Below are 13022 nucleotides of genomic sequence, written 5' to 3'. Positions count from 1 at the left end.
ATCCTGCAGGATGCTCACTGTGGCGGAGCTTCCCAACTAGAGGACCAGGACTACACAGAACAGCGACTTTTATCCTCCCGCGATACCCACCTAGCACACCTGTCACATACCAGATTCTCCATCAACACTGACAGGATGATCGCCCAGCTCACCGGAGGGGTAAATGATGCTACCAGATGATGTGAAGTGTTTATTATGTTCTCAACCTTGACTTAAACTCTTCATGTGTGTGTTTCATTTTAACAGCAATCTTACGAGATAGATATAGTTAATCCCACGTTACAGAGAGAAAATGAAGGGCACATAGCCAGGTACACGGTGAAGTCTTGGATCAATCTGGCACCTGCGTGAGTCCATAGCATGTTCTCTGACTCAGGTCTTTCATGCCCTTGGCCATAGGCAAACCCAGCTCTCCACACTCTCAATTAGCAACTGGACAAGTTAATGGTAGCAAAGATGTTGGTTTTTGTTTTTGTTTTTTAAATCCTCACCTGAGGATATTTTTCCATTTATTTTCAGATAGAGTGTGAGGGAGAGAGGGAGAGAGGGAGGGAGGGAGGGAGGGAGGGAGAGAGAGAGAGAGAGAGAGAGAGAGAGAGAGAGAGAGAGAGATCCACTGGTTACCTCCCGCATGACCCTGACCAGGGCCGAGGACTGAACCGCAACCGAGGTACATGCCCTTGACTGGAATTGAACCCGCGACTCTTTGGTCGAGGGCCAATACTCTAACCACTTAGCCAAACCGGTCAGGGCAGATGTTGGTTTTTTTTTAAAAAAGCAAAAATTATTTACCTGTAAGAGTTAATTTTCCCTCATAGAGCAGGTGTCTGTTGGTTGGTGACAGGATGTTTTCTGCCGTGTATTCTTTAAAAATGTGTTTCAGGCACTTGCAAAACAAGGGAGAAAACCAAAGAGAGATTGTTAACAGTTGGAGGAGCACAGGTTCCGGGAGCTGGGGCACTGCGCTCTGTCTACGGGGTTCAAGACCTTTACAAAGGTCAGCAGATGGCCACACGAACGGGGAAGAACGAGCAAGGCTCTCGGAAGGACACCCCAGGAACGGCGTGGGCACATCAGCCTCCCCACACACAATGCCAGGTGCATAAAGCTGTACTTCTTGCTCGTAAAACTAGATTTCGTATTCGAGTGGACAGCTGGGGACTTTGTGAGGCCTGTGCATTTCCAACTGCAGTCCTCACGGATCCCTTTTGTACCTCGGGAACGAAAAACCTTTTATCTCGATCCCACAGCGGAGGCCACACTACAATCTCCTGCAGATGTCTAACTTTCTGGAAATTGTCAAGCCACTTCACTTTTCCTTCAAGATCCCCTGGAAGACAAGGCACATTCAATATACGTTTACGTTCATGTGACATGGCAGCACAGATGTTAAGCAAGATGCACAGTAATTGCTCAGAGACTCTACCCCTGGAGCCAAACCGTACCTTAGGTTTGTTTACCACATTGCTTGCAGTTTACAGGTCTTAGAAAACTTACTAGGTTGAAATCAGCCTCTTCAGAGAAAAATGTAGCTTACATAGTTTAATTCAGTAAGCTGAAATGTATTGTGCAGTTTTATTTAAAGAATACAAATAAAGTCCCTGGTAGCTCTCTCTGATTCCCTGCACCACACAGCCTATAATTAGAGGAAGAACAAAGTCAGACTAACAAGGACAAACATATATTTTTGTCCTAATGATAAAACATACATTTGCTTTTTGATAATGATATATCTTTTTGGCAAAAACTCATTTTTTTTTTCTTTTGAAGGTTTGTACTAATTTTTAAATATTTCCTAATAACATTGTTCATGAGTTTGGGGAACAAATCATAGGCCCATGGACTCACATGGTTAGGGGATCCTTGGAAATTCAACATCTCTAAGCACATAGACTTAACGGGAGGCCATAGGAATGTCTTCCCCCAACAATGAAAATCCAAATACTATTGAGAAATCCCCAGAAAAGATGCTATTATCTTCTTCACAAAGCTATTAAAATGAGTAATCATCTTCAAATTTCTTTAAAAGTCCATTTTAAATGGAATTTTTCATCTTATTTACTTGATAAGCTTAATTCTAGTTCCTTGGGTCATTTTGGAATTTGAACAAAAAAAAAAAAAAAAAAAAAATTGAAACGAAGGACAAACTCCCACTGCAGGGTATCATTTGACATGTGAACTTGCACAAGGAAAAACATGTCATGTCTGTACAGCTAATAGTCATAACCTTGACTTGTTCCCCTTTGACACTCCCAGGAAATCTTGGTTTATGGGCATGTATCATGAACTTCTTTATTTCAATGTACTTATACAGAGCTACCCAAATAAACTGAAGGCATCAAAGGGCTTGTTCTATTCCCATTCTCAAATTCAGTTCTAGAGATCGCAGGTGGCATTATTTTTAGATTGACCCTGGATTTCAGTGACTAAAAAAAAAAAGAATGGTAATTTATCCTCCGGAAAGGACTCCCATGCTGTTTATTTCCACTTGCTTTGTGTTTGGGCTCAGCGTGGATGTTCAAAACAAAGCCGTCAGCCATCTGGGGAGCGGAAGCTTTCCTGCCTGAATTCACACGCGAAAGCCTGGGCCGGCCGCGTCCTGCGTACCTCGCCGGGCGGCGGGAGCGCTCCGGGTCGCCAGGATGTGGCTGCAGCCCATTGTTTCGTGTGCGTTTCTCTTCCCAGAGCCATGACCTCAAGTCAATGAAACAACCTTCTAGGATGAAGCCCAGCCCATTCCCGGGAGCCACAGGGCCCCCCAACTCTTCGATTGAGCTTTCACGGGAGCTCCGGGTCACTCATCCCAGGGACTTACGGATTGACTTCTCCACCTTTTCCTGGATGGAGGAGATGGTGATTTTCTCAGCGGAGTCCGTGCTCCTTCTCCAGATGTTCTTCAGCAGCAAGGGGTAGCGAGTCAGCCTGTGCAGGGGGGCCACCAGCAGCTCGCTCAGGTGCAGCCGTCTGCACTGCTCGTTCCGCTCGCACCACTGGGGAAGGCAACGCAGGCGCTCAGAGCAGCCCCTCTCCAGGGAGGCCCAGGAGCCTGGACACGGGAGGCGCAGAGACTTCACTTAGCAACCACATGACGCAGTGGTGAGCTTGTGGGAACCGTTTCTACGCCACAGACCCGACTTTGCTTTGGAAAATCCTTACGAAAGTGTCTTGAGCAAATTCAGGGTCTGAAATCGCGTTCTTAGGTTAAGAGGTATTATTGAATGTTACTGAGTACCACTGTTACCTCCCAAGGAGAGAGAGGAGGGCATCCTTCTCCGGCTGCCTGGCCTTCCCCGCCCTGGTGGAGAAGGTAGCTTAGTATAACATCACCTCTCAATCCTAAGTGGGGAAATTCGTTAAGAGGCAGAGGCACAGGAAAAGTTTAAGCTTTCTTAAACCCCCTAGAGAATACATGTTCCTTCTGTGGCGGCGATCAGATGTATTAATATGAGTGTTCCAGCCTCGTGTACCCTCCTCTCTCTCGAGTTCGGGGGGCCCATTGGCCTCTCCTTCTCCCCAGCCCTCGCAGGGGTCCCTGGTCTTGCCAGCTCTGTCCCCATTCTCATTGTGAGGCTCAGTCAGGAGAACTGAGAATCAACACATGGAGGGAAAAGGAAGGGTTTCTGCTTGTTGGATCAGTTCCTTGACTCTCTGGTCTTGGAGGGAATCAGGGTAGTAAGAGGAAATGGAAATAGACGTGGAAGAGGCTAAATTGAGCTACACGCTCTAGGGGAGACAGGGAGAGGGAAGGTACCACATAGACAATGTCCAGGGGAGAGCCTTTGACCGAGGCAGGTGTGCAAAGCCCTGGGGAACAGGGAAAGAAACTCCCATTAAGTACTGCTGTGGGTTATACACTGATTTCTGTAAACGGTACTTGAGAAACACGTCAACTTGAGATAGCTCATGAATCTGTTTCATCTGCTGGGCTGTTTCTTTGAACATGATGTCGTCTGGAACCCATGGAGCCTTGGCTTTTGTGCGGGTGACACGTGACACAAGAAGTCAGGTCTCCGGCTACTGTGCACATAGGCACGTCAGAAAGTATTACCAGGGGGTGTGTTTTCTCCCTCTTGTCTTCTCCCACCTACTCACTCACACCTGAGCTCAGCCATGACGGGGTCGTGCCCTTACACTAACTACTTACCTTGCTGCAGTCTACCCCAGTTCTCTGTCTCACACTCAGTCCAGGCCCAGGTACCTCCTCTGCCTTGCAACCCGGACCCTTCAAGCCACTGCAGCTGCACACTGTGGAAGGCTCCCTCCGATTCTCCAAAGATCGCTTCGTACGTCTGCATGCCCGGGTGTCAGTCCTTGCATTTTGGAGATCTAGGTACAACTGGCTCAAACCCCCACCAAGTCCAAAGCCCTCCCTTAGATATTTGCAAAGTCGCCGAGAGACAGATCTGGATGCTCCCTCTGGCCCCTGGACCCCTGCTCCCACTCCCACTCGCTTCCCTGACAGCGTGAGCCAGCTCGCGCCACACTCAGCCCCTCGGCTGGTTTCCACCGGGATCCCACTTGTGCCAAATGTTTGATGAGTGTACATATTTATTTTACTGAAGATTTTGGGTTGTGGGGAGGAGTCAAATAGACAGCCCACAACACCCTCACCCCCATTTTGGTGGTGCCATTCTTTGAAAAGAGAGCGCTCTTCCTCTCTCTCCCCGCCCCGCCCCCAACTCCTGGCCTCATTCTTAGCAATGTGCGCTCGTCCTGCAGAGCTTGACCATGTCCTCGGGGGTCCGCCCTCCTCCGCTAGGAACGCTGTCAAAGTATTTCTTCTGAGAACATCCAGCACTCCTCCTCTCAGGAACTGTGCTGGACACGGTCATTTCCACCTCCCGCTATACAGAAGGCAGGTCAGGAACGTGAGCTCGGAGGTGCATGGTGGATGGAGCTGGAGGAGCCAGGCTTCCGGGCTTTCTGAGGGACACCCGCCCTTCTCTGCACTTCCGTTTCCTCTTGGTGGGGGTACTAGATCACCTCCAATTCTCCTCTGGCTTAAATGGCTGAGATTCTCACGGCTGTTGGAAGGAATGGAGAGAGAGGCAGAGACTGCAGAGGCGGTACCGGGTGGAAAGAAGGGGTGTGGAGAGGCCTTGGTCTGTGGTCTGAGTGGCTGGTTTCCATCCTGCCTCACTGGCTGCAGCCTGCCAGCTGGGGTGTCCGGGAGCGCCGGGAACCAACTTCTCAGAAGCAGTTAGGTAGGTATTTCCTCGGAACACAGCGCCGGGCCACTGCCCAGATATCCGGCGCTGTGGAAAACGGCTCTGCGTGCCGGCGCCCAGGGCGAATGCGCAAGCACCAGTCTGCTCCACGTCAGTCCGGCAAGAAGCACCAGCGCTAAGTAATCGAGACAAAGGCCCAGGCAGGGATGTTGGAAGCGGTTAGTGTTTTGGAAGGCGGAAGATATTCGATGATTCTAAAAGTAGATGTACATTTCCTTTCATCTCTCTATTGGCTTTAATTTTCAGGTCCATTGTGGGGGAGGAGAACATCTCTGTCAAGAGAGATTGGACATCAAAGGCTTTTTTTATGGATAGATCTAGGTCAATGGAGGATGCTCTTGTTTCATAGAAAATGTCCAATGTGTTTAAGGCAACAGTGAAAGGAACTCTGAAAGGAATTCAGGGGCCCGTATAAAAATATTCCGCTCAGAAATCTGTCTTGGTGGCATAGACATTAAGCCGGGGCAGCCCGCATTCTTGCAATTTTGGGAAATTTACTTAAGCTCTCTGAATCCCATCAGTGAAATGTGGATAACAAGAATAACTACTTCAGCAGCTTAGGAGAGGTTTTAACGCGATAAACCATACAAAGTGCCCAGAACAGTGCCTGGCACGTACCCAGTCCGAGGCTGGTGGAGTTCTTTGCGATCGATGATAGAAGCCCACGAAGAGACCTGGCACAACGCTCCAGTGTCTTTCTCTGCATCATTCTGACTGCCTCTGATAGAGCGGGAGACGTCACTTCCATCAGCGTGCACCAACGTGATGCACGGCCATTCATTAAGGCCATGCGACGCGGAGGGTAAATTCCTCCCAGCGCATTCTTAGCCCCGTTCTAGGCAGCCCAGGGCCCGACACAGGTTTAAATTCTCCAGCGACGTTGTCTGTACCCGCACGTGGGAGGAGAATGAATGTCGGCTTCCGCAGGTCTGAATGGAATCCTGCCTCTGCCCTGAACAGCCATAGGTTTAGCTGGTTGCCCGATTTGTCTCCGCTCTTGAAAAATGGGCATAAGATCACATTGCACAGGGTTACTGTAGACAAAGAGATTGGAGAGGACCAGCAGTGGCTGGCCATAGCAAGACTTTGAGAACCAGTCACCTTTATTATTATTATTTCTTGTATGATTATTATATTATAATCATTATATTTATTATATATTATAATGAAATCATTCTTAATTTTTTGTGATGGTGCTTCTGCTCTGTCCTATAAGGCCAAGGAAGGCAGATTTACCTTCAGTTCCTCTAAAGTCCCTTCCTAATCCTTCACCTTTATCCCAAAAAATAGCCCTGAGGAGCTGTAAATAGTTTTGGTGGAAATAGCATTTGGTTTTTCGCCTGAAGGCCTTTATCCAGGTTCCTTTTTGCCACCTCTCGGCCATGTGACCTTGCAACAATCATATAACCTCTCTGAGCCTCAGAGACACATGGGGACGATGGAACCAACTTGATGGTTCTGTGCTAAGGGTTAAAAAAGGTGTTTGAGAGAGGGCCTGGTAACGCAGTATGCGTTATAAAAGTATCACGTGTTATCATTACAACACTGCATCCCTAAATATCCCTGGGTGCTGTCTGTATTTCACACACAAATGTGAACCACCCTTCTGTGTCACAGTTGACAGGGGATTTCCCACAGTCGTTTGAAAACGCTGGCTGAGCCTTGTTAACTTCATTTCGGCCCTAGGTTGGAAGAGAGAGACATAGAATTGGATTCTCCCCAGTTTGGAGGCCAGGCTGGGAGTCCAATCCATCGGCTTCTGGGGAAAACTTTTGGAACAGGATTATTCATACATTTAGAAATCGAATGAGCTTTCAGGCTTTAGTTTGGGTAGCAAAGAAAACACTGAATGGTTGAAGCTACAAAAACAGGGCCAAGTCTCTCCCCGAAGATGACGCCTCCTTTCTTGGCCAGGCCACACCCAGGCTCCCTGGAGAACCCGGGCCCCAGGTAAGTCTTGGGAACCGGGCAGCCTTTCCTCCCACCCTGAGGGGATGCTCTGCCAGGGGGCTTTTTGCAACTGCCTGGAAGAGCTAGTTTTCTGAAAAGGCTTGGACTATTTTCTCCGGATCATAAAGAGGGTTCTGGTATAATACTGAAACGGTACAGTTCATACTAAAGAAATGTCCAAAGAGGGGTCAAAGAAACGGGTGAAGTCAAGGAAAATTCCTTTCATGTCGGCTTATTAGCAAATGCTGAAGGTCCCTAGCAGAAATCCCTTGCTCTGATGCTTTGGAACCCACAGCTACCATGTCGTGCGATGGCAGGGGCGACATTCACACTGTGCTCTATGATGTACTCCAGGGGGCGCCATTCACATAGAATACAAGGCAAATGGTTCCCAGGCTTGTGTGCAATAGAATCTTAGGATCTCACTGGGACCAAATCTTACAAGAGCCAAACTCCTAGTCACAAACAAAGCCTCGGTTCTTATTCCAACTTTCTCCTTACAGTATATACCAATTCCATCCACAGACACACCAACGAACAAATAAAACCTTTTACAGCCCCGGCCAAAATTTTAGGAGGGACGTTAGCTGATATAATGTTCCCAGATGTGCTCCACTCAGCATCCCTCAGTGTGCAGGGGAAGACGGATTTACGAGGAAAGCAGATTTGTAGTTAAAATGTATTGTTGATTATTTCTTTTTCTTCTTTCCCACTGAACGTGGGTGTAATTCCTAGTACCTGTTACGCCCACAGTGAGTCTCAGGAAAAATAGAAGAGAAAAGAAAACGATACTTTACTTTTAAATAAATTCCAAAGTCATCTCTCTGCTTCAGGCTCTCGAGATAAAAGACAGCGGCCGAGTAGTTCAGGCAGTAGGTCTGGAGGCTCTGGCAGAGGCTCCCTCGGAAACACTGCAAGGGAAGAGCAGGGGATGCAGACAGCCTGCCTCGTTCTCCTCACTCTTATCGCCCCCAGAACAGGGACAAGTGAGAAGCCAGCACGATCAAGCAGGAGTTATACTGTGGGGATAGGCGCAGGTTATCTTCACAATAAACATTCTTGAAGAACACAGTATTCCCATACTAAACAGGTAACTCCTCCCTAAGTCACATTTTCCCCCTTCCTACTTAAAGAAAACTCTGGGGCATCTCGATTTAATTCACCCTTCCTTCTTTTTATGCTCTGCCGATGTCTGCACTCCCTGCATGCGCCTGATAACAAAGACTGTCTCTGATTTCAGGGCTGATGTTGGTTGATGTGAAGCTTGTTGGTAGTAAGCAACAACATTAACTTTCAGCAGCTCTTCCTCAAAAATATCCATAAACTTGCCCTGGCCAGTTTGGGTCAGTGGTTAAGTGTGTCGGCCAGTGGACCAGAGAGTCCCGGGTTCGGTTCCCGCTAGGGGCACGTACCTCGGTTGCAGTCTGTCCCCGGTCCCATCGGGGCCGTGTGGGTGGCAACCACTCGATGTGTCCCTTTCACATTGATGTTTCTCTCTCTCTTCCTCCCTCTCTCCCTCCTACTCTATCTGAAGATAAATGAAAAAAAAAATAAATCCATAAACTTAATTCTTCTGCTGGCTTCTAAACCTGTAGAGCCCAATTTGAGGACCTCTCCTAAGTGTGTATATGTTTAGGTAATAGTCAAACTGAGCTTGCTACACAACGTGCCACCACCTCAGGTAAGTGTCTTCCTCGGGAATGAGTTATTCTATTCTCTTCACCAAGCTCTGTCTCCTTACTAGTAGACATTCTCTTCAGGGTTTCGCAATGCCTACCATGTTGGAAGGCCTGTGTACTTCTTGATGGATTTATTAATTAATGTAATGAGTAGTGGGTCCCGCTAGTGAATATCTAATAGCGCCATCGTGTGGTGGAATGAGAGAAGGAAGACCCACTTGGTGATGTTACAACTACACTTAGTGGAGAAAACAGACCTAGCCTAAAAAGTCACGAGGGAAAGTGACGGCAATAAAAGCAGAGATAATGAAAATCTAGAAAAAATATTTTGTTATAAGACTGAGGAGAAAACACTACGGGGGGACAGAAATGTCAAGTTTTGGCTCCAACAAGAAGTAATTGGAAAGACAATGCAATTAATTTTTGAGGGGGTGGAGGGGGCATTGGTTGGGAACTTGGAGATAAAGGGCACGGGGTGCCTGAGAAACTTCATTGCTAAGAGGCAGCCGTTAAGAGCATATGTGATCAGGCTTAGAAATCCGGATCCACAACTGATTGGCTATGTGACCTTGGCCAAATGGTCTAACCTCTCAAGCCTCAGTTTCCTTTTCAGCGACTTGCTGACATGGCTCATGTGCGAATAACAAAATGCTGCCCCTTCCACCTGGTGGACTTCTTGGGAGGCTGTGTGCCTGTCCGTGTATTTCCCCTGCCCGGGAGGTGACATGCGCCCGCTCCTCGGAAGGTAACGTGACTCTCCTTGGCTGGTGAAATGTGAACAGACCGGCCGCCTGTTGCTTCAGGCAGAACTTGAAGAGCCAGGGAGTGCCCCGCCCTGTCTGCTGTGTCTTTGCCACAGCGACTGTAACAGGCCCGGTGGTGCCTGCCCCTCAGCGTGGGTCCCAGAGAGGACAGGGACCAAGGAGAAGTAGAGCACAAGGGTGATGTGAACCAAGCTATTGAGATTTGGGGATTGTTACTCTGGTAACTGAATCTAACCGGACTAATAAAGGACCTTTTACATTTAGGGAAAACTTGTGTAACCCATCTTTGCACACCTGTAATATGATGCATTCACATGTGGGCTATATTATAGACCTTTAATAGTCTATTAGCCCGGCCCGTGTGGCTCACTGGTTGAGCGTCGACCCATGCACCAAGAGGTCGTCAGTTCGATTCCGGGTCAGGGCACATGTCCAGGTTGTGGGCCCGATCCCCAGTGGGGGGCGTGCAGGAGGCAGCCGATCGATGTTCTCTCTCCTCGATGTTTCTATCTCTCTCTCCCTCTCTCTTCCTCTCCCTCTAAAAATCAATGAAGAAAAAAAAAAGGAATCTATTAATATCCCACACTTTAATAGGCTATAAATTCTCTTACACTATGGCATAAATGTTTGTGTCCCCCTCAAATTAATACGTTGAATCCTAACCCCCAAAGTGATGGTGTGAGGAGGTGGAGCCCTCAGGAATGAGATTAGTGTCTTTACGAAGAGGCTCCGCCAGGTCAGGGTACAAGGAGAAATCTGTGCCGGGAAGAGAAGCCTCATCTCATCTCATCTCAGGATTCCACCCTCCCAGACTGTGAAAAACAAATCTGTTGTTTATGAACCACCAGCCTGTAATTGTTCGCCGTTGCCTGAGCAGACGAAGACAATTTACGTGTTTCAATGAGAAGTTGGTACTTCTCCAGACTATTCACTTAAAATGAAATTAAACATTTCTCTGACTCCAAATAAATTGAGGCAGCCCAAGACTAGCCACGCCCCAACCCTTCACGTTCTTTCTGTTGTTTTTCAAAACTTTTCTTATTCAAATCTCTTTTCAGAGTTCAGATAAGGGTCTCCCTACTTGATACCTAGCTTTCTGTTTGTTTTTGCCTTGTTAAAATACTCCTTTCTTCTGTCTCGCCTCAAACATCTTTGCCCCAGGAAGAATTTCCTGCCTGTAACTACCCACCCTCTGCCACAGCTGGGAAGCTTTCCTTCGTAATATCGACGCTCCTTTTATCCTCAGCATTGATCTCAATTTGATTATATAATTATTATGGTCATTATTGAATTACACCCCCCCCCCGCCCCCCGATTGAAAACGGGCAGGAGTGTGTCGGGTTTTGCACATTATTGTGTACAGGGTATCAGCCCCACACATCAGCACTTGGTGAGTGCTCAAGAAATCTCAATCTATGCTTTTTAAGTGAATCTTGCTAAATGACAATAGATAGGAACTGGATTAAAAAGCTCAAAGTAAACAAAGCAGGGAGAAGGCTCCTATATCTCCTCAAAAAAGAAATAGCCTTTAACAAACCGGGGCCCCAGGTTTTCCTCTTTTCTTCTTCTTTCTTACACGGAAGTCCTAGGAAGGGTGCTGATGGATTTGAAGGGTTGTTTTTTTGTCTGAAAGACGGACACCTTTGCTAGAACAACTGAACCGTGTAATTAACCTGCACAAACTATTGCCATGAATATTGCTTTCAATTGAAGTCCTCTAAAAGACAGACCTGGAAATGGCTTTTCCATGTGTGCACATTTCTGGGTGACTAAAACCCACGCCGCAGAGGTGACAATGGGAAGACAGGATCTGCAGGTTATTTTTGAAAATGTCGATGGGCTGAGGAAAGGATGGTTCCTTTGTGGGCGGGTGCTAGGGGAATTTTCCCAGGAACAACAAAAACAAAAAAGTCGAGTAGATATTAATAGCTGTCCAGGGGGTGGGTGACGCTGAGATCTCCCGGAAGGATTTTACCTTCGTGAGCACGGAAATAAAATCCACGGATGGTGAGGTCTCGGAAGCATCGAAGTAGTCCTTGATGATGTCAAAGAGACTGCTCACAAAACCAAAGCTTGTCTAGGGCCGGAGAGAAAGAAAAGAGTAAGCACACACCCGGGGCAAGGAATCAATATTTGATGAATTTCAAATATCACTCTACAGCTGTTTCTTATTGCAAATTTACCTCCTGGCAAAATTCAGATTTATTTTTCATTTCAATATATATATAAAAATTCTTTTTATAATCTCTCTTCTTTTCTTTTCTTTTTTGGAGGAAGGATATTCTTTATTTATAATGTAGGAGGAAAGGACATTCACTTGAGAATTAACAGTTATGAAGATTATGAAAATTTGGGGAACATGTTTATTTTCTTAAACAGCCAAGTTAAAATGGAAAATGCTACCGAAGGCCAATATCTGCGATGTATTGGCAAGATGTCAATGGATGTTTAGATTTCCTTCTTATTAACCTGGCCTCCTGACCATAAAATTATATGGGGAAACGAACCATTTTCTATATTGTAGTGTGGAATACAAGCCCAGGAATAGAAAAAACATGCATTTTCATGATCCCGCTGGTGAATTTTAAAACATGGCTCCTGGCATCTTTCTACTTTGGCTCACCTGACTTAACTCCTCCAGGTTTGCAAAAAGTCTCCATAAATCCACATCCAGGAGATACTCATAAGTTTGTAGATATTTAAGTGTATTCATGAAGATCTGTTAAAAAAATAAATGCACATTACTTTCTGCTTTTAGGTATTGAAACTTGCCCTTTTCAAGATCATTGCACATAAACCTCCCGAGGACAACTTTACAAAGCAGTGCAGAAATCAGTGTTTTCAAGATTTAAGAATTTTCCTAACTACGAATGATGACATTTAGGCTCCGTGGAACACGTGGGAAATGTGCTCTTCTTAGGAAACGTTGTTGCTGATACGCGCCCTTGCAACATCCCTGTTCAATATAATCTGTTCAGATGGGCCTCCTCTTGCCAACAGCACTAACGTGAGACCACAACAACATTCATGCTGAGTTCTCATTTGTACCTCTCTCTGCAAAGGCTCCAAATGTCTTTTACTTCCAGGAAATTAAAAAACAGAGAACTAATGAGTGAATATCTGGTAACTGGTAAGATGTTGGATTTGGATACAGGCATTAAACATTCATGAAAGCACTCAGGAAGGCTCTAAGCTGTTGTTCCTTGTTTGACACTCTCGTGCAGCGGGAGACCACAGCAAGTCAAGAAAGAACTACAGTTCTCACAGATCATCTTCCCTGAGTCTGTAAAGTAAAAAAAGGGCTATTTATTGAAAGAGGAATGCTTTGCAAATATCACGAAGCATTCAAAGGGAATGATTATCTTAAGAATTGTAGGTAAAAGAAAGACTGGACTTTAGGC

At 46.4% G+C, this 13022-nt stretch overlaps 1 protein-coding gene across 1 annotated transcript in view; it reads right to left on the bottom strand.

Annotated features, from left to right (window-relative positions):
- Nucleotides 1-13022, bottom strand: part of PLEKHG7 (pleckstrin homology and RhoGEF domain containing G7) — a 41261-nt gene that overhangs the window by 11112 nt on the left and 17127 nt on the right. The window contains exons 6-11 of the mRNA XM_036251551.1: nt 12245-12340; nt 11597-11698; nt 7976-8089; nt 2816-2990; nt 1215-1330; nt 793-886 (exon numbers count right to left, since the gene is read on the bottom strand). Coding sequence (XP_036107444.1) covers nt 793-886; nt 1215-1330; nt 2816-2990; nt 7976-8089; nt 11597-11698; nt 12245-12340 — 697 coding nt within the window. The remainder of the gene's footprint in view (nt 1-792; nt 887-1214; nt 1331-2815; nt 2991-7975; nt 8090-11596; nt 11699-12244; nt 12341-13022) is intronic.

This window comes from Molossus molossus, unplaced genomic scaffold, assembly GCF_014108415.1.
Source record: "Molossus molossus isolate mMolMol1 unplaced genomic scaffold, mMolMol1.p scaffold_m16_p_10, whole genome shotgun sequence".
Lineage (NCBI taxonomy): Eukaryota > Metazoa > Chordata > Mammalia > Chiroptera > Molossidae > Molossus > Molossus molossus.
The sequence above is the reverse complement of the archived record's forward strand: the minus strand, read 5'-3'. Positions and strand labels throughout refer to the sequence as shown.